The sequence below is a fragment of the Siniperca chuatsi genome, linkage group LG10, assembly GCF_020085105.1.
Source record: "Siniperca chuatsi isolate FFG_IHB_CAS linkage group LG10, ASM2008510v1, whole genome shotgun sequence".
Lineage (NCBI taxonomy): Eukaryota > Metazoa > Chordata > Actinopteri > Centrarchiformes > Sinipercidae > Siniperca > Siniperca chuatsi.
Window position 1 is genome coordinate 20,575,553 of NC_058051.1, and position 18,769 is coordinate 20,594,321.

The 18,769-nt window shown below is 38.2% G+C and overlaps 1 protein-coding gene across 1 annotated transcript; it reads left to right on the forward strand.

Annotated features, from left to right (window-relative positions):
* Positions 1–15,488: 15,488 nt before the first annotated feature.
* LOC122883346 (probable G-protein coupled receptor 139) lies at positions 15,489–18,654 on the forward strand. Its single transcript, XM_044211881.1, has 2 exons — positions 15,489–15,615; positions 15,772–18,654. The coding sequence occupies exons 1-2, from the start codon at positions 15,495–15,497 to the stop codon at positions 16,665–16,667; spliced, it is 1,017 nt and encodes a 338-aa protein (XP_044067816.1). The 5' UTR covers positions 15,489–15,494; the 3' UTR covers positions 16,668–18,654.
* Positions 18,655–18,769: the final 115 nt, after the last annotated feature.

Below are 18,769 nucleotides of genomic sequence, written 5' to 3' on the forward strand. Positions count from 1 at the left end.
ATAAAAAAATAAGAGAACCGACTTCATCTTATACAAAATGCAGCTGTTTTAACAAAACAAATAAAAGAAAGCACATTACACCCATTTTAGTATGTGTACATTGGCTTCCTGTCTCTTTTAGAATTGATTTAAAAATAATCAGTGTTGTTCCAATGTTATTCCTATTATTCTACCCTGTTTTATTGTATTTTAATGTTTTGTGCACCTTTTATTATATTTGTTTAAATGTTTTAAATGTGTTTTTATCTATAGCAGAGCACTTTGAGTTAGAATGTATGTTTGAAAGGTTCTATACAAATAAAGTTTAGAATTATTATTATCGTCTCTGAATTGTATGGATTGTGGTTTTGAGAACTTGTGTCAAATTACCCATGCTTTAGCTTCTACTGGAACACTTCACACGTCTCCTCTCAGACCGTAGTATTTTACCAAGACAATTAGTAAAATTTCTAGCAATAAATTGCAATTATTGCTTGGGGGCCACCTAAAGGACCCTGAGCCCCAGTAAAATTTCAGTTTGCAAGGAATGCAGCATCATGCTGTCAAGGGGAGGTGGCTTAATGAGTAGAAATGGTAGATTTTGAAAAATAGAATAGGGGGAAAAAAGGATGCGGCAGGGCTGGTTGATGGGTCAAAGGGGACAAAGGGACAAAATAGGAAGATTAGAGGAGTAAAGTGAGGAGAGGCTAGAAGATTAGGCAATTAAGGAAAAAATGGACACAAAAGAGAGATGTACAGGTGGCTGTTTAAAGATTGCAAAGATTGCAGGCTTGTGGATTATACATTCTTGTATGGTGTGTGTATCACTCCATACTGAAGTTCAGAGAGCATCACTAATCCACACCACCTGCCTAGTGATAAAGATAGCATGGCCAAAAACACAACTGGCATTTAATGGATGAAAGGAGAAAAAAAACATTAGTATTTGTATGCTTGACATTATGTCACAGTGAACTGTGTGCCCATCTCTGGTTAGATGATCTCTGAGTTTTGGCAGATGTTCAGAGACTTTATCCTCACTGACTGACACCAGCCACAGACTGCATCATGTTCACTCATGTCATGCCGTGGTGCTCAGGCCTCTCTAATATTTTAAACATCATACATTCTTCTAGCTCCATTGTAATTACCACAATACACACAAGAAAGCCGTCATGATATTTGAGTGACAGGAAAATGAAGGAGGAGAAAGGAATACTATGGCAGGGAAGGACAACTGTAATGAAATAGCGTAAGTATATGGAAGCTGGAAGAGGGTTACAGAGTGGGTCACAAGGGGAAGAGGCTATTTATAATGTGGCATTTTAGACTATAATCAAGTTTGTTACCCTAGTGAGAGGTGCACATTTTCAGTATGATATTTCTGTTTGCATTTCTGAGTTTAAGTCACATGCTTCATGTATGTCATGATTTATTTGCTTAGTCTGTTTCCATCGTACTTTGTAGCATTTTACTACATCGATATACCAAGTCTGCCTCAGCCAAGCGTAAAAACATTTTCAAATTTTCTGCGTTTCCACAAAGGTTTTTGTATGCACAAATTGATGTGCATAAAAACAGGTGGATGGAAATGCACTTATTGTGAACATGTTAGCAAACAGTTGCTTATTTACACATCTAGCAGATACGGAGCAACATTATCATTCATATGGAGTCATGTTTCTTGCCACCTGGTGAATGTAAGTCCAATATTCACTCTCCTTTTAGCTCTGTTTTGGTCTCCACTTAATCCTGAGGGAAACATCTGGCTGTTTAGCTGCTAAATGCTCCACTATGTTTACTGGCTAGTTGCTAACTTTGCTGCTGTCTGCTGAGTAGGTGCTGAGCAGGTAGTGTACAGTCGGTTTTTAGAGTAAGTATGCGTGTGGCCTAACTCACCGTTTCCCTGCCCCGTCAGTGAGAGTGAGCTGTTGGCTGGGCTTTGATTGGCAGAGAGCCTGAGAGCCATCTTCATCTGGGCCAAGCGGCTTTAGCTCTTAACCCATGGGCACCCTTTTCCCTTCCTCCCTCCCTCCCTTACCGCCTGTCTGCCTGCTGCTGCTGCACATGTGGCTCTGGATACTACTGTTCACACACTCATTCACACCTATGTTGGTATACAAAAGCATGCAAGCACACGCAACACACATGCAAGTTACTTACAAAGAAAGCTTTGCAAACAAACACACACACATGCTCACAGACACTAACACACCGGCCTGAACTTTCTGATGCCCTAATCCTGCAGATTAAGGCCATGGAGCACTGGATTGAAATCCACTTTTTCTTTTTCCTGATCAAGCACAGGGCCTGTTCTGTGGCTTGCAGTTCTTTTTTCAGCTCCTCCGGCAGCTGAGCACATCAAACCTTTGTCACACACGTTCAGCCGAAAGACTTTTATATGGACACAAGAAACAAAAAACAGACGAGGTTTGAACCAATGATTGATCAATGCAACCGGCTCAAATTAGATAAAAGAGGTTCTGTTAAACACAAGCATGGCGTGGCCAGAACCAAATGAAACTGTTTTTTTTTTTTTTTTAAACTTGCTCTGTCTGTAATTTAAAAATGTAAATTTTGATTAACTGACATGTTGGAAATTCGGTTTGTTATCAAGCATAAGTAATGAGGCAGTAGTTAAATTCAGTCAAGATGAAGAAAAAAGGGCCTAGCCTAGATTAGCAAAGCAGCAGTAACTGCTGTCTCAGTTTTTGAATGTGGTGGAATTCACGCAATTTGGTGCACCTCTAGTTACGTTCAAATCACATAATTATATGTATTAAATTATAGATTTATTTTTATTATATATATATATATATATATATATATATATATATATATATATATATATATATATATATATATATATATATATAAATTGTAACAGTACACCAAAAGACACAGTAAAACAGATACATTTAATCTCTAAGAACTGTGGTGTTTACAGACACATATGTAAGCCTAGTTGTTATGGATTTTGATACTGTGGACTGCAGTAATGATGTATAGGGAGAAGAGTATAACAGCTGTTAGAGTGAGTCCAGTATGCCATTCCATGTACGCTACCACTGTTAGCTGTTGCTTACTTTGCTCGTCTCCTGTGCTTCACTCACCAACATAACACTGGACTGTAAATAATCCCTATAAAGTTTATTTTCTTAAACAAACCAGTTAAAATGGACAAGAAAGTTGAAAAAACACTCCATGTTCGTAGATGCTGCATTTTCCCCATGAAGATTATCCAGACAGAGTTCAGTATATGTATTTTTTAGGTATTATGTAGCTAATATGGCGACAGTTTTCAAATAAACAACCTAAAAAGGCATAAAATGAACAGAATTTGCTGGCCGGCCTGAAAACCTTTTTTCTCAACCTCACTGTTTTACTGCTCTCTGTCAAAATATCAGTATATAACTAGCTATGTTGATGTGACCTGTTCTATAGAGTTAATACAACCATCCAAGTTTTTCATATTGAATTATATCAAATAAAAAACATATTAAGTTTATATGCTTGTACTATCTCTTCATCGCCATTGTGAACATCATCATCAGTGACCAACTTAAACCTGTTTTTAACATTTTTTTTGTATTTTTTGAGGGGTTATCAGTGGCCATGATGCAGCTCACACAGAGCTGCAGGACTTGAAGTTGAGTGCAAGATGCAAAAGTCCTTTAATACCTACAGGGGCAGCTTTGTCATTATTGGCAATGCTGTCCTGGGAGGTTTAAGATTTACGACTGATATGGGGCTCTGGGAGCAGGGAGGGAGGAGGGATGAGAGATAGAGCTGTTTCTGAATTTGCTGAATTTGTCCCCATGCTGGACTCTTCGAGGACATCCAAAGGCAGGAATGATCTCTGTTCCTGCCCTCCAAACCACCTGTCTGTCATTACTAGCATTTCCATGAAGTAGGGAAGAGAAATATATACAGTATATGCCCCTCCTACTTCCTCCACCTGCCAACCACCCATCCTCCCTTCCCCCCCACCCTAAAAGCACTTCAGCTATAAGCACAATCAGAGGAGGATTCAGCCTTGGTCGACATTTTAGGCCAAGCTGCATTTCAAAGAGGCATGGGTCAATAATATAAACTGGTTCCTTGTTACTGTAAGATACATTTTGTTATTTTTAATTTGTCCCATTTGAAAATGTTAAGACCAAGATTTTATGGACACTTTAAAGGAATTAGTCTGACATTTGAGAGTTGGATGAGAAGAATGATACCACTCTCATGTCTGTCCATTAAATATGAAACTACAGCCCTTGCTTAGCTTAGCATAAAGACTGGAAAAAGAAGGAAAAAGCTAGCCTGGCTCTGTTCAAAGGTTTAAAAAAATCTGCCTACCAGCACCTCTAAAGCTCATTAATTAACATGTTATGTCTTGATTAATTAATCCATACAAAAAGAAAGTGTAAAAACGATCAGTTGAGGTTTTATGGGAGGTTATGTGCTGGACTTGTGCCAGGATCAGAAACTACCCGAAATGTTTATCCATTTCTTCACAAGGACCGTTCTTGGTGAGTTGCATATAGATATGTATGAGAAGTAGCAATTAAACCTGCAATAACACATTATCTGGCCACTTGGGGGCAGTGAAAACAAGCTATGAACACAACTTTGACATATTATCACCATTAAAGTTGATATAGCAACCTTGTTAGCAAACAGTTGCCGATTTTTACACATCCAGCAGACACAGAGCAACATTAGCATTCATTTGGAGTCAGATTTCGGTCTCTGGTTCTTTAGTTCCTAAATACTCCGCTGTGTTCACCAGCTAGCTGTTAACTGTGTCTGTCTGAAGTTTGGTGCTGAACAGGTAGCGTACAGTGGGTTTTTTACTCCTTTTTCGTTGAAAACAGTGGCCTGCTATGGCTGAAAACGGTGCTATGATAGCGGTGAGAGTGAACCAAGACAGTATAGTTGCGGGCCAGTGTTGTGTTGAAGTCTGTTCTCTTATCGATAACCCCAATCCCAGAGGGCAACGGTTAGGGAAACACTATTTGAGGGGGAAACAGACTTCGACACGAGAGTCAAAAACAAAAACAATGAGCTGAAAGACTCTATAAAACTTCATACAAATGCAGTTCAAAGTGCTCTAGAAAGTGATCAAACTCTCAAACTCAATCTTGTTCTTCCGACATGTTTACGCATGTTTTTTTGTTTCTCTGATGGTATACAACCAATAATTTTCAATGAAAATAAAACATTTATTTGGCAGAGCAGCATCAGATTTCCACTTTAGTGCAATTACAATATCTAAGAGCATCTCTGTGAAAAGCATGTATACTCAAATAAAAAAAATTCACCCAGTAAACATAACTGATGTTACTGAATGACATGTTCTCTTGATAAACTATTCACTGCTCTAACTGCATCTGTGAATATCGTTGTATTTCCATATCACTGCTCACTGAGATATAGACCATCAATAAAATCCAAATTCAGTACACTCAAAGAATGTTATTGCCTCTCACTGAAGGGCCTATTATCCTTGGGTATCTTATCACATTAACAATGAATAAAGATACTAGAAAGGCTGGCTACAAATTACCAACAATGACATGTTGACACTTTCATGATGTATTAATTATACTTCTACCAAATTGAGCACAACCCCTGAACATGCTCCCTCTCTCTGGGAATGCCACACATCACATGTCCTTGAGAGTCCTTAATATATGTTAATAAATGATGGCTTTTGAAAATGTTGTTCAAGCAGAATGGCTGTAAATTAATTAAAAATGACGGGGCTATAAAATAAAAATAGTTGATAGATGGATGGAAAAGAGGGAGTTGATGAATGATGCTAAAGACTGAGAGATAATCTGACAATTTCTGTCCCCATCTCACTTTCAATGTCAGTGTATGTGGGGAAGACAAAGTTTTATTCAAAACTAAAATTGACTGAAAACAGATGCACCCAGAGCCTGGAGTGACATATCCTGCCTTTGAATCTTCCAGCTTTAGTATAGTACAAGCATTTATCACATCCATTCAACTGAATAGGTGCAATATCCAACCCTATATCACATGGGCCAGCAATCATCTGCTTTCAAATGTCTTTAATTTTCTGTGTGCCTTTATGTTTTTATGGTTTTGTCCCCTGAATGACCTCAGTTTGATCTTTGCCATTGGGATTCGACAAGATTTGCCCGAGGGGGTTCAATAAAGCCAAGGGTCACTGTATTGAACAGTATGGATTGCACATATGTATAAGTATAATGTAGGTTATACTTTATAAAAAGGTTCTGCAAAATCCCTTTAAAAAAAGTGAATTGCATATTGTGACTTCCAATGCAATACAGCAAGTCATAAGATGAATGTGTTTGTACCTCAGGCAAATATATTTATATATATCACAACATTACAATTAAGGGTAGGACAAATAATAAAGCAACAAAGGGTCTCTTGCAATATGTTATCGATACACAACATGGTGATATGTTCACTATGTGACACTGAGGCAGAGATGTTTCCTTCTTTTATTTAGATGTTTAAACTGTACTTTTTGTTTATAAAAGTATGTGAAAACATGGTATAGATGTGGTATATTATTGATTGCTGCTATTTGAACACTACATTTCTCCTCAGTAGCCTAACACAGATATTATGATATATTGTGGAGAAAATACAGTAGAGCTTTATAAGCTCAAGTGAGTAGGAGTTAGATGGCAAGGAAAAGCTGATAGAGGGCAGTAAGTAGGCAACATATGGAACAGATCAACATATCCACTTACATGTTATGGAGCCACAGATGGGTATAGTTATATTATACAGCTGGTGGATGTAGATAAAATTGCTGTGTGGGGATCTTTATAAAGGCTCTCTTTTGTTCTCATCACGTAATATTTTACGACACAGTTGCGGTGCTGAAATCTAGAGACACTAAAGAACTAAACTGGATTTTATATATTCTAATAATGATGCTTCATTGTGTGTCATATTGAAAACGTGGCCTGGGAAAGAAAACGGCTTTTCTATGGTTTAATGGCAGATGAAATGGTTTTATGGTTCCTTTGTCTATTTCACCTCAGTCAAATAATAATCTTTTTTTTTTTTACAGTGAAAGGATTAAATAGAAACAAACATTACAAAAAGCCTTTAATGAACTGATCTTCAATTCAACCTTAAAATGAACACAAGGCAAGAATATGGAAGATTTTAAATATCTAAATAAAACAAAACCAAACAAATCAAAGAAATAAAGTAAAATACAATACACATTGTTATACGTATGTCCTTTTTATGTACTATGTGCATTTATTGTGTCATATTAAATGAAAACACATGTTAAACACACATTTGTTTACATTTTTTAACTGAATGAACTGTTTTTCATTGTGACATACTTTTTCCATGCCACATTAAAATCAAACCACAACACAGAAAACAAGCTGAAGAGGTGTATTGCATTTCAGTGTTGTCCAGCAGAAGACAGCATAGACCTCTCAATAATAATGTTTTTCATTTAATTACTGTTTAAATGTATACATAAAAAGGAACTATAATACTGTGTATTGTTTTTCACTTTACTTGTTTGTTAGATTTCTTTTCATTTAGGCATTTTAAATCTTCCAGAAAGTCACTGAGATAATATTTACACAATATTGGACACGCTGCCTCCACAGTGGGCAGCAGTGATACATCTGTGTCCTCAAATAATCTTCCATCTATCCACGATTCAGCCACATCAATCCCACGAGAACATAAAAAATATACTGAATTGATCCGTCGTTTCATCATAAATGTATTTCTTTTTTGGGGTCTCTAATCAAAGTGGTTAAGCAGTTTTGGTCAGGAAAAATGTCAAATGGTGTAATCCTTTTTAGCAGTGCAATCCTCTCAGCATGATGACGTACTGTAGCCTGTCTGATGGATCAGTGACTGGCAGCAGCATCTCTTGAGTTCACTCTCTGTATCCTGAAACATAGGGGGCACTGATTATCGTAGGTTAGCTGAATAACATGCAGATATTGTTGGTTCAATCTGAAGCGATGGCAAGCCCTGCTAACTTGTACTGCAGGCATTTAAAGGTCCAGTGTGTAACATTTAGGAGGAGCTATTGGCAGAAATGGAATATAATATTTTTAAGTATGTTTTCATTAGTGTATAATTACTTGAAAATAAGAATTGTTGTGTTTTCGTTATCTTAGAATAAGCTGTTTTCATCTACATACGGAGCGGGTCCCCTTCCACGGAGGTCGCCATGTTGCACCGCCATGTTTCTAACGGACAAACCAAACACTGGCTCTAGATAGGGCCTTTTGTGTTTTTCGCACGTTTCACAGCCACCGTAGTTTCTCCTACACGCTTGGAAGGGGATGGTGAGGCGAGCAGTATTCAAATGGTTGCAAAGTGTAATTTCACTGCTAGATGCCACTAAATCCTTCAATAGAAAAATACTCCTAATTGATTGGTGGAAGTCTTGTGCTTTGAATGAAAGCAAACACACTTCATCACTGTGATTAACTAATAATATGTTCAGTTAGCTTTACATTTAAAGGAATAATTTGGGATTTTGTGAAATACCCTTATTCGCTTTCTTGCTGAGAGTTAGATGAAAAGATCAATACCACACTCATGTCTAAACAATAAATATGAAGCTACAGCCAGCAGCCGGTCAGCTAGCCTGGCTCTCCCGAAATGTAACAAAAATCTGCCTTCTAGCACCTGTAAACATGCTATTTTTACACTTTGGTTTTTGTATGGATTAAACAAACATGTTAATTAGTGAGCTTTACAGGTTACCTTTGCCAGGCTTGCTGTTTTCCACTGTTTCCAGTCTTTATGCTAAGGTAAAGTGACTGTGCTGGAACTTCATATTTACCGTGTAGACATGATTGTGGTATCAATCTTCTCATCTAACTCTTGACAAGGAAGCAAAAAGCGTATTTCTGAAAATGTTGAACTATTGCTTTAAGCAGACTATCTTTGCATATCTTAATGTAATTTACATTGTTTTCTGTGACACTCCTATTGCTGAATTGGATAAATGTTAATTAATTTTTCTATTTCAAATACACGACACTATTACACTATTTTGCAATCCAATACAATAACCCTGCAATAAATACCATCACTGTAAGGCTCACAGTGTTCAAGTGAGGCTTCACCTCAAACTATGGCCTGAAATGCTCCCACAGTGATTTCTCTGACACAGATCCAACATATTATGGCTTTAAAAGGCATTTTATTGCAGGCAGGATTTCATTATTGTTCAAGGCTTGTAAAATGTAATCCTGTATGCACTACTGTTTAACTATAAGATTTGAACTCTGAAGTGTTCCTGCTGTGCTGACTGGTGACCAACAGATGGCGACACAGACTGCGTGTCTACTAGTTCCGTGGCTAATCACAGTTGATTATTTGCACCTTTTCATTAGTGTGAATTACCATTTACTCAGTACCAGTGGTGGAATAAGTATTCAGATCCTTTACTTCCACTACAAGTAAAATTCCTGCATTCAAAACCTAACTTAAGTAAAAGTATGTAAGTAGTATCAGCAAAAACTTGACCCGGACCCTGTCAGATTATTATATGATGTTTTTGGATTAATATTACTGGCGCATTAATGTGTATGTTGCATTTTACTGCTGTAGATGTTTAAGGTTGAGCTATTTTTAACTACTTTATATACTGTTGGCTATTTACAACAATGCATCATATTCTATAAGATCACCATATGTTTGTACCATTGCTGTGCTGTGAGAACCATGTTTCTCTAAAAAGTCAACTTTTCATGAGCTCAGAAAAACTGCCCTGTTTTTAGTTTTGTGATGATGCATTTTCAAAATAATCCAAGAGGGGTTTAAATTCAATTGGACAGGAAGGGTATAAAAAAAATTGTAATCTGAAAAGTAACTACAGCTGTCAGATAAATGTAGTGGAGTAAAAAGTAGGCTACAATATTTGTCTCTGAGATGTAGTGGAGTAGAAGTATAAAGTAGCATAAAATGGAAATACTCAAGTAATGTACAAGTACCTCAAATATGTACTTAAGTAGAGTTGTACACCACTGCTCAATATTGTGCTTAGTCCTAGTGTAGGTATATAGCACTATGTCAGTTCCTTGTGTCCTTGTGTTCTTGTCAAACTATTTTCAAGGATTTAGTCTGGGTTTTTTTTCTGTCTTGTTTGACTTCTGTGTCCTGTGAGTTTCTGCCTTGAGGTTTTTACTGTTCTGCCCTCATGACAGAGCACTAGAATTTAAATGTGGAAGGATTGTTGGGATTCACAGCTATCATACAGGGGCAGTTACCCCCGATATTGTGAGAAAAATTCCTGAGAGATCTTTTACTCTCTGTTTCATGACAATCCACAAAAACCTGGCAGTGATGAAAAAATGATATAATTTCATCACGAGAGGGGAATAATATAGATACCTATAATAAAACCAGTTGTCATTTTCATGAACCACATTAGATGCCCAAAACACTGTCGGTGGATTATCAGATACTATAAAAAACATGTTGCTGGTGATGACAGACCAAAAATGGATGAACCAGATTAATATTTTCTATAGCTACATCCAAATCATTTTGGTCTTCACATCCTCTCAGCTGTAAATTGGACCGGCAGTGATGCTTAACAACCTCAGTCCTGATGTAAGCACAAAAGAAGCATCGCCACACACTTGTTATGCAATTGGCAAGTCGGTTATCTGAACTGAAACCAATGCAAGTGGAATCATTAGTTTAAAAAAAAACATAATCCAACATTAGACATGCAACAGTCAGTCATAGAGTGACAACTCAAAATATGAGATTGTTCATTTAAAAATATTTAGTCACAGCATATGGTATCACTTTTAAAATATGGAGGGCAAATGGCAAAACAATGAGACAAAAAGACAACAAAGGATTTATTTGTCATTTAATTGAAATCATTTTAAAGTTTATTGATTTTATAGGTAACAAAAAAGGTCTACAAGTCTACATTAATTGGAAATGTGCCAGAAAGTGCCAAATACGGATTTCAGAAATATTTAAAAACATCTTTCCTAATGACTGGCTTACAGCCTTATGTAACCTTCACACAACGCAAGTAATCATAGTCATATTTTTGTGCACTGTTGTTGGCACAGCATCAGTAAACTTGCATCTCCTCAGTGGGTGGCTGCAGGGAGGAGTGGGGACCCCTGCTGCACGCTGAACGAAGTAGTGCCAAATCGCTGTGGGCAACCTGGGAAGAAGCCAGTGTATGTGAATTATTAGATGGCCCTCCATTCAGCCAGAGACATGAAATACTCTCCAGATGAGTCCTCCTCCTCTGTAGAGATCAAATTATAGAACCATGGTTTCCACAGCAACAGGGCACCATGTCTACTATAGCAAGCAGCACTCGTGTCTGAAGGTGTTTTTCTTTCTCTCTGTTCCTTGCGTTTTTCTTGTTTCACTCAGTCGCAAACCACTGCTGTGAAGTCCTGCACATCCTACAATGGAAAGTTTTGATCCATTTGTACCACTCTCATGTCTGTTCATTCAGTATGAAGCTAGAACCAGAAGACAGTTAGCTTAGCATAAAAGCAGCTAGCCCAATAGCTAGAAATAGCTAGCTTGGCTCTGACCAAAGTTAAAAAAAAATCTGCCTACTAACACTTCTAAAGCACGTTATATATTGTTTATTGCAAAAACAGAAGTGTAAAAATGAATTGTGTTTTTTTATCTCTTCTCCAGCCAACTAGCTGCGCAAGTAACAAAGGACCAAATGAAAAAAACAACTACAGGCAACACTATAGCTGACTAACTGGAACAATTTTCTTTATTTCACCAGAAGATTCTAGTTAGTCAGCTAATATTGCTGAGTTGTTTTTGTAATTTGCTTCATATTTAATGGACAGACACGACAGTGGTATCGATCTTTTAATCCAATTCCTGGCAAGAAAATGGCGTATTTCACAAAATGTTCAACTATTGCTTTACAAAGAGTTAAAGGCAGCTGAATTGTGTTTTGAGAAAAAGGCAAATAACCCCACAACTAATAATACTAATGTCCATTCGATCAAGTGGTTGCACTGACAAAACATGCAAGATAGTTCAGACATTCCAAGTTGTTTATAATTTAGTACTGTGTTAGTCATCATAGTGATTGGACTTGTTGAAAACAAATTAATACAGTGCATATGTTGTATGTATCAGTTTATATTTGCTTCAGAGACTAGCATTTAGATTTTCTGCATATTTCATCTATTAGCCAGAAGACACTGAAACATATTTCATTTTTATCTCATAGAGAACAGCCAAAGAGTCTCTTCAGCATCTCAGCAGATGGTGCATCTGGAGAGAGAGATCGGCTTGATTGGGAGCCTGAAGAGAGAGTTCCTTTTCCTCAAAACAGTGTCCATTGCTTGTATGTCAGTTTATAATGCACTGAGCTGTAACAGCCTGTAACCACTTTATGTCAAATACATGTAGTGCTCTCCTTGCCAGGCTGGCTCTAAAGTCCACAGTGTAAGAGGTTTGAAAAGGTTTTCCAGCACCAGACAAAAAGATGGCAATGGCTTCAGAGAACATGACGTGCACAGATAGGTGGGTCAAAAAAACAGCACTCAGTGGAGGTTATTTTCCAAATATCACCTGTTATTGCAGAGCTGATCCAAAACAGATCCTCAGTCATCCAAATATAAAAGTTTTCATAATGGGACATCTGGCTCAAAATGAGTCAGCCTTGTAATTAGGCTACATCAATTGGCCAAGACATAATGTCAGTCCGAATAATGTGAATAATATTCAAATGTGCAGTTTCTTGGCTGACTGTTGGCATATACACAGAGTTTTAGTCAAATTGGTTAAGACATTGTAAAGACATTTTGGTTTAGGACAGACCAAAAACAATACTCCTGTTTGCATGCTAACACAGGGGCGAGCGTAATGAAAATCAGATTTTCAGTGGCCTTCCCGGTGGCTGAATGGTTAAGATGCCAACCATATAACCGCAACGTCCCCATTTTGATTCCTGCCAGGGTTCTTTGTTGCATGCCATATCCATTTTCAAATAATGATAGCAACTAGCCTGGGAACTAGACAAATCTGTGTGTTTTATTTGCTCAGACAGATGCGTCTAGCCCCCCTCCCATTCAGACAGATTTCCACATGTCCTGGATCTGGTTGGGCCAGTCACAACCGTTTATCTAATATGGGGCAGGTTTGATACGATGACTGTACAGATGAGCGTGACCTTATTGGCTGTTGATGTTGATGTTGTAAACCAGAAACATCTGTGGAAAAGCTGAAGAGGGTGTGAGAGGAACTCTTGATTGCATCACCTTGATAAACTGTGAAGAAGCTACAGCTTATCCAACTGAGATTCTCATTTATGGTCTAGCTGACACAGACCTTATTACTCCCTTGGACCCTCTCAATTAGCCCACATCATGCGATGCGCTGTATGGAGAGAATGAGATCCGATCTGGTCAACAGCCTGGAAGAGTAATGCAGGAAGGTGTTGAAGACATCAGATCCTGGAAACCAAGTGGCAATCCAACTGGAAAGAGCTATAAAGGACTTGTCACAGCAAAGAAGACTCATCTGGCAACTTAATTAGAAGGCAAGCCAGACTGTTCTGCCATGAATGAGCTACCTCCAAACCAAAAAAGCCTTGTATCAGCTGTTATTAATATTAAAGCACCATGCTTAGATCCAACCCTTTCTATTGTCCTGGCTTAAAGATAGAAACTGTGGTTTTTGTATTTTGGGGCATTGTCTAGGCAGGGGACCCATAACAGGAAACTCAATTTGAGCACTGGAGTGGATGCGCATGACTGCCAGCTTCATCATTTGTTTATATGTTCCTGGAGCTTTAAGTTTTAGGAATTGGCTTGTTTGATTTGAATTTCAGGAGCTGGCAAGCCTGCACTGCCTTTCATCTGACCTGGTCATTCTAGATTTAGTTAAAATGCACATGAGAGAAGTTTGCCTTCAGGGCTTTCTGGAATAAAGGCTTTCTGCCTTTCTTTTTTCCTAAATCTAACCAAGTAGTAAGGCTTTCTTGCAGAAAGGATTTCTGACAGAAAGACCTGAGGGCTTGTCCCATGTGTGTTAAAATGGCCCATTTCTTACTCTGCCCTGCCAATAACATTAAGGTAGGGACAAGCCATCGTTTACTACCTGATAACCAATTTTATATCAGAGATTAGATCAATGTGTGTAGATGTGCAAGAAACAGCTTCAGTGTTTCTTTCCTTTTTCATTTCATATTTGGAGTCAGGTCAAAGCACCTTGCTTGGAGATACTAATAAGATGGGACCTTGTTATGTTCCAGGCTCCTTTGATAGTCAAGGATGAGTAATGACACCAACCCAGGGTAACCCACATTGTTTGCCTCCTCCCAGGTTATACATGATTCTATGTGACGTGGAACATACTGTATAAAACTGAGCGAATGCCCAGTAATCAGGCCTATTGTTTTCTGGCTGCACCTCCCTCATCACTGTTAAGTACCTGATTAGCATATGATTGGCTTGACCATGGTGTTAATACATGGTGTTTAAAGAGTTATTTTTTTTTAAAACCCCTCTTTAAACAGAAATGGTGGTCAGTGATGAGGGAGGTGCAGCCAGAAAATAATAGGCCTGATTACTGGGCCATCATGGAAACAAAAGAAGGTCCGTTTCAGGTGAAACTAGGCAGGGTAAACAGCAGACTCTTCCCTGAGGGCAGGGCTTAAGCAACACAGAGTAGCTAAAATTTCTGAGTTCTCAGACCATTTTCACAATTGAGAATGACTTCCGGATGGGAGCCGAAACGTCTTGATTCTGAAAACAGTGTCCAGATGACTACGACTGAAACCTTTTCTACGATGGAACACTCCTGGACGAATGAGGGACTACACCGTCTATTCTTTCTGTTATACACTCTGCTGACTTTGGAGAATATGTGATAAAAAAAAAAAATCTACGTGGTCTTTGCATTGTGCAAAAGAACCTAACACGGCAGCGGCGGATGGACGGCCACCATTGAGTCTGGTTCTGTCCAAGGTTTCTGCCTCTTAAAGGAAGTTTTTCCTTGCCACTGTCGCCAAATGCTTGCTCATGGTGGGATTTGTTGGGTCTCTGTAATTAATATTATAAAGAATACGGTCTGCTCTATAGGAAAAGCACAAAGAGATAACTTCAGTTATGAATTGGCGCTATATAAATAAAATTGAATTGAATTGAATATTTTATCTTAATAAGCCATGCATAAATGGCAGCTATAATTGATATTTTTTATAACAATGTATCAGATGACAATGTGAAAACAATGTGATAATATGAAAGAGTTGCTCATAGTTAGGAACCTACAGAGAATTATAATTATTCATTTTGATTTGATAACTCCATAGACATAGATAAAAACACAATTTTATCAAATGAGGATTCATGCCTTTTTTTTCCTGTTATCATACTGTCATAAATCCCCTTCATCAACACTTGAGATAACACCAGACTGTTGACACACTGTCATGGTTTGTGGGAGTGACCACCTTGTGCCTAAGCAATATGTGCATATTGAGCTGAGAGGCTTCTACGATGTTGCTTCCTATCATGGTACCATCTATGGTGCGAGAGGATATGAGCCTTCAAAAGAAACACTGGATGGTGACACTACAAGAAGTTTTCTACCCTTCTCTAGCAGCTGTGGGTATCCCCTGTAAGTACAGTAAGAGTTAGAGCTATTGGCTGATCTCATACCAAAATACTTTACTGTTTTGTGGCATTTAGAATTTATGCGGTTAATTTAATGGATACGTGGTGATAGTATTAGTTCTTAAGGAGATGCCTTTGTTGACACAAATCTTTTCCTCAGCCAACATCATCACCTTTCTGATCATCTGGAGGAGGAACTGCATGCTTTCCAGGTCTAGCACCTTCTACCTGATGGCCATTTCTGTGGCTGACAACCTTGTTCTGATCTTCATTGTGGTTCTTGAGCTTTCTGTTAAGTACCACCAGCAAGAGCCATTTTGGAGTTACGAGCCATGGTGCAGCCTGAGGGACATTTTTAACTATGGAGCGTATAACGCCTCCACATGGCTGGTGGTTGTGTTTACAGTGGAACGTTTTGTTGCCATCCACACCTGGAAAATGAAAACGAAAATCTGCACTCCGAGATGTGCAGCATGGACTATAACGACTGTTTTCCTCTTCAGTCATCTTTTTGCCATTCCTTACTACTGGTCTAATGCCTCAGTCTACAAGAATAACCAGACCAGATGTATTTATAAACCAGAGGCCCCGTCTCATTTCATTCACGCCCTGGTTTGGTTTCAAACGCTGGAAACCTACATATTCCCCTTCCTCGTCATCCTCACTCTTAACGGGCTGACCCTGCGCCTAATCTCTCTCAGCAATCGGGTTCATATCACTTCTGATTTGACTTCGAGGGTCAACAAAGTCATGCCCCTGCTGCGCTCCAGGAAGAGAAAATCTGTGGTGCTTCTGGTGACTGTGTCCATGAGTTTCGTGCTGCTGTCTGTCACCCGTGCTATAACTCAGATCATCCTTCGCACGACTCCCATGTACACTTTGGATCGTAACGATTATAACCTCGGGATAAATATAGCAGCAGACACTGGCACCATACTAAGCCTGAGCAACGCAGCTGCTAACATGTACCTGTATGTATGCACCCAGTACAAGTTTCGCCAGGAGTTCTTTGCCTGTGTCAGACAGGTGTCCTTCTACTGCAAAACTAAACTCTAGACAGAAAAACCCCTCAGTTTCTTTAATAAACACAATTACTGACACATTGTCCTTGAGGATGTTGGTACAGGTGTACTTTCCTGTTGTCTGGGAACAGAGGAAATGATCTCACGGCAGTCATAACTGGTTAATGAGTTTGTTTTTCTCAGCAGAAAACAAGGCCTTTAATTGAACTGAAACTCCATAAAACAATTTAATTTTCTTTATTAGTGTTTTACTCATTCTGTCCCTCTAGGGAGATGGATTTCCTCCATGTTAATGATCCTGACATACATCTCCACTGTTTGACATGGTAGTTTAAATTTCAGAATCAATTTCCTGCAATTGGTTTCCAGACCCAGAGCAAACAAACAGGAAGGCCTGACTTTACAGCCATTGTCACTCTTGGCAAGGCAGTTTGTAATATTCTGTGCAAAGTAATGTGCAAAGTTTGCTGTATCATGACAAATCAATCAATTCTAGCTAGATTTTTTTGTGTGGATACAAACAACACATAACATTGAGTTTTTATTACTAATGTGTACAAAGCAATGATATTTTAATATTTAATCATTTGATACTATTTCATTTTGGAGCATATATTGACGATATATTGCATATCTTTTTCTCCTCCTTTTCTTTTTTATTTACTACAAGTCTGCAATAAAGGAGTCATTATTATTTTCTTCAATTTTTGTTTAGTTTCCCAAACTAAAGTCATTACTCTCCGGTTGTTAAAACTGTATTTTTCAAAACAGTTTTTTGCAAAACTGTATTTTCCATTCATAATTTCATGATTTTTTCACAAAATCAAAAACCACATATACCATTTTTCCAAATACAGCACTATGGCACATGATCTAAAAATCCACAACCAAGAATTTGTGCCAATCAATACTTATAATAATACTTGTGCTGAAACACTTTTATCTAAGATGTGAGTTTATTTGTCTTCAGCACATACACATACAGCATTGAAATAAGTACTTTTAGAGGTTAATACAATAAAACGTAACAAGAATGTATTGTATTTCCAAAAAAGTTACGGATGTGTTGTGAGAAACAACAAGAGCAGGAGAGTGAGTTTGGTTCCCAGAGCCTCTCCACGATGCACCCCAGCTATTCAATATTTGTGTTTCGTTCCACAATCAACATCCCTCATTCAAGTTACTGATTAATTGAACCAAGTGTGCTAGTAGTAGCATATAACAAAGACGTAGTTGCCTTCTGTGGTAACAGGCCTTTTTCACAGCAGACATTTTGACTTGTCATAACAGGAAAACCACAGGTGTTACTAATAAATCATTAACGAAAACTCTAAGTGTCCCAGTAAGTCATGACAGTGTGACAGTGAGCCAGCATGAACAATACCATTGGTTGATTACGTTTAAACAGATTGGCGCAAATTCCAGCTTTTACCACTTACACATCTTAAAAAACACTACAATCATGATAAAGACTTATGAAAGCAAGTTTTCAGATCACACTAGATTGGTCACCACAGAGACTTGACCTCAACATAATTGAGGTTGTATAATTGCACACAGCCTCAATTAAAGTTGAGTCTATTACTATAAAAGAAAACTGACAAAAACAACCAAAATTAAATTAAGAATTATGTCAAATCCTGTGAGCAGCTTGAAAGAATTTACCGCAGGCGAAATATAAAATTTCCTTTGGTGTGGTGACTTCCCCAATGCGAAATACTGCAGTTTTTAATCCTAAGAAACACCGCACAAAATATTGGCTTGTTTAAAGCAAGTTTTGGTTACTTTTTATTGTACCCATGTTTCTTTGTGTTTACTCCAGTGTTTTGCACAAATAAGGTATCCCACTACTTCACAACAGTGACTAACATGACCTGGAAGTGGCTGGTTTAAGAACGGCAGGGTTGTGGATCCCTTGAGCAAGGCCCCTATTTCCCAATGTTTCCAGGTACAATTGTGGAAATACAGGTTAAGAATTGCTGTATGGAGGCGCTCAACAGGCCTAGTAATTAAGGCACCAGCCATGAACTGCAACGTCCCCAGTTTGCATCCAGCTTTGGTCATTCCCTGTGTCTCTCTCCCCTAATTTCCTGTAATCTCCCAACTGTCAGCTGTCTAAAATGGCATTAAATATCC

Coding starts and splice junctions, on each gene's coding strand:
- LOC122883346 (XM_044211881.1), top strand. CDS start 15,495: ATGTTGCTTCCTATCATGGTACCATCTATGGTGCGAGAGGATATGAGC. Junction 15,616..15,771: donor AGCAGCTGTGGGTATCCCCT/GTAAGTACAGTA, acceptor TCTTTTCCTCAG/CCAACATCATCACCTTTCTG.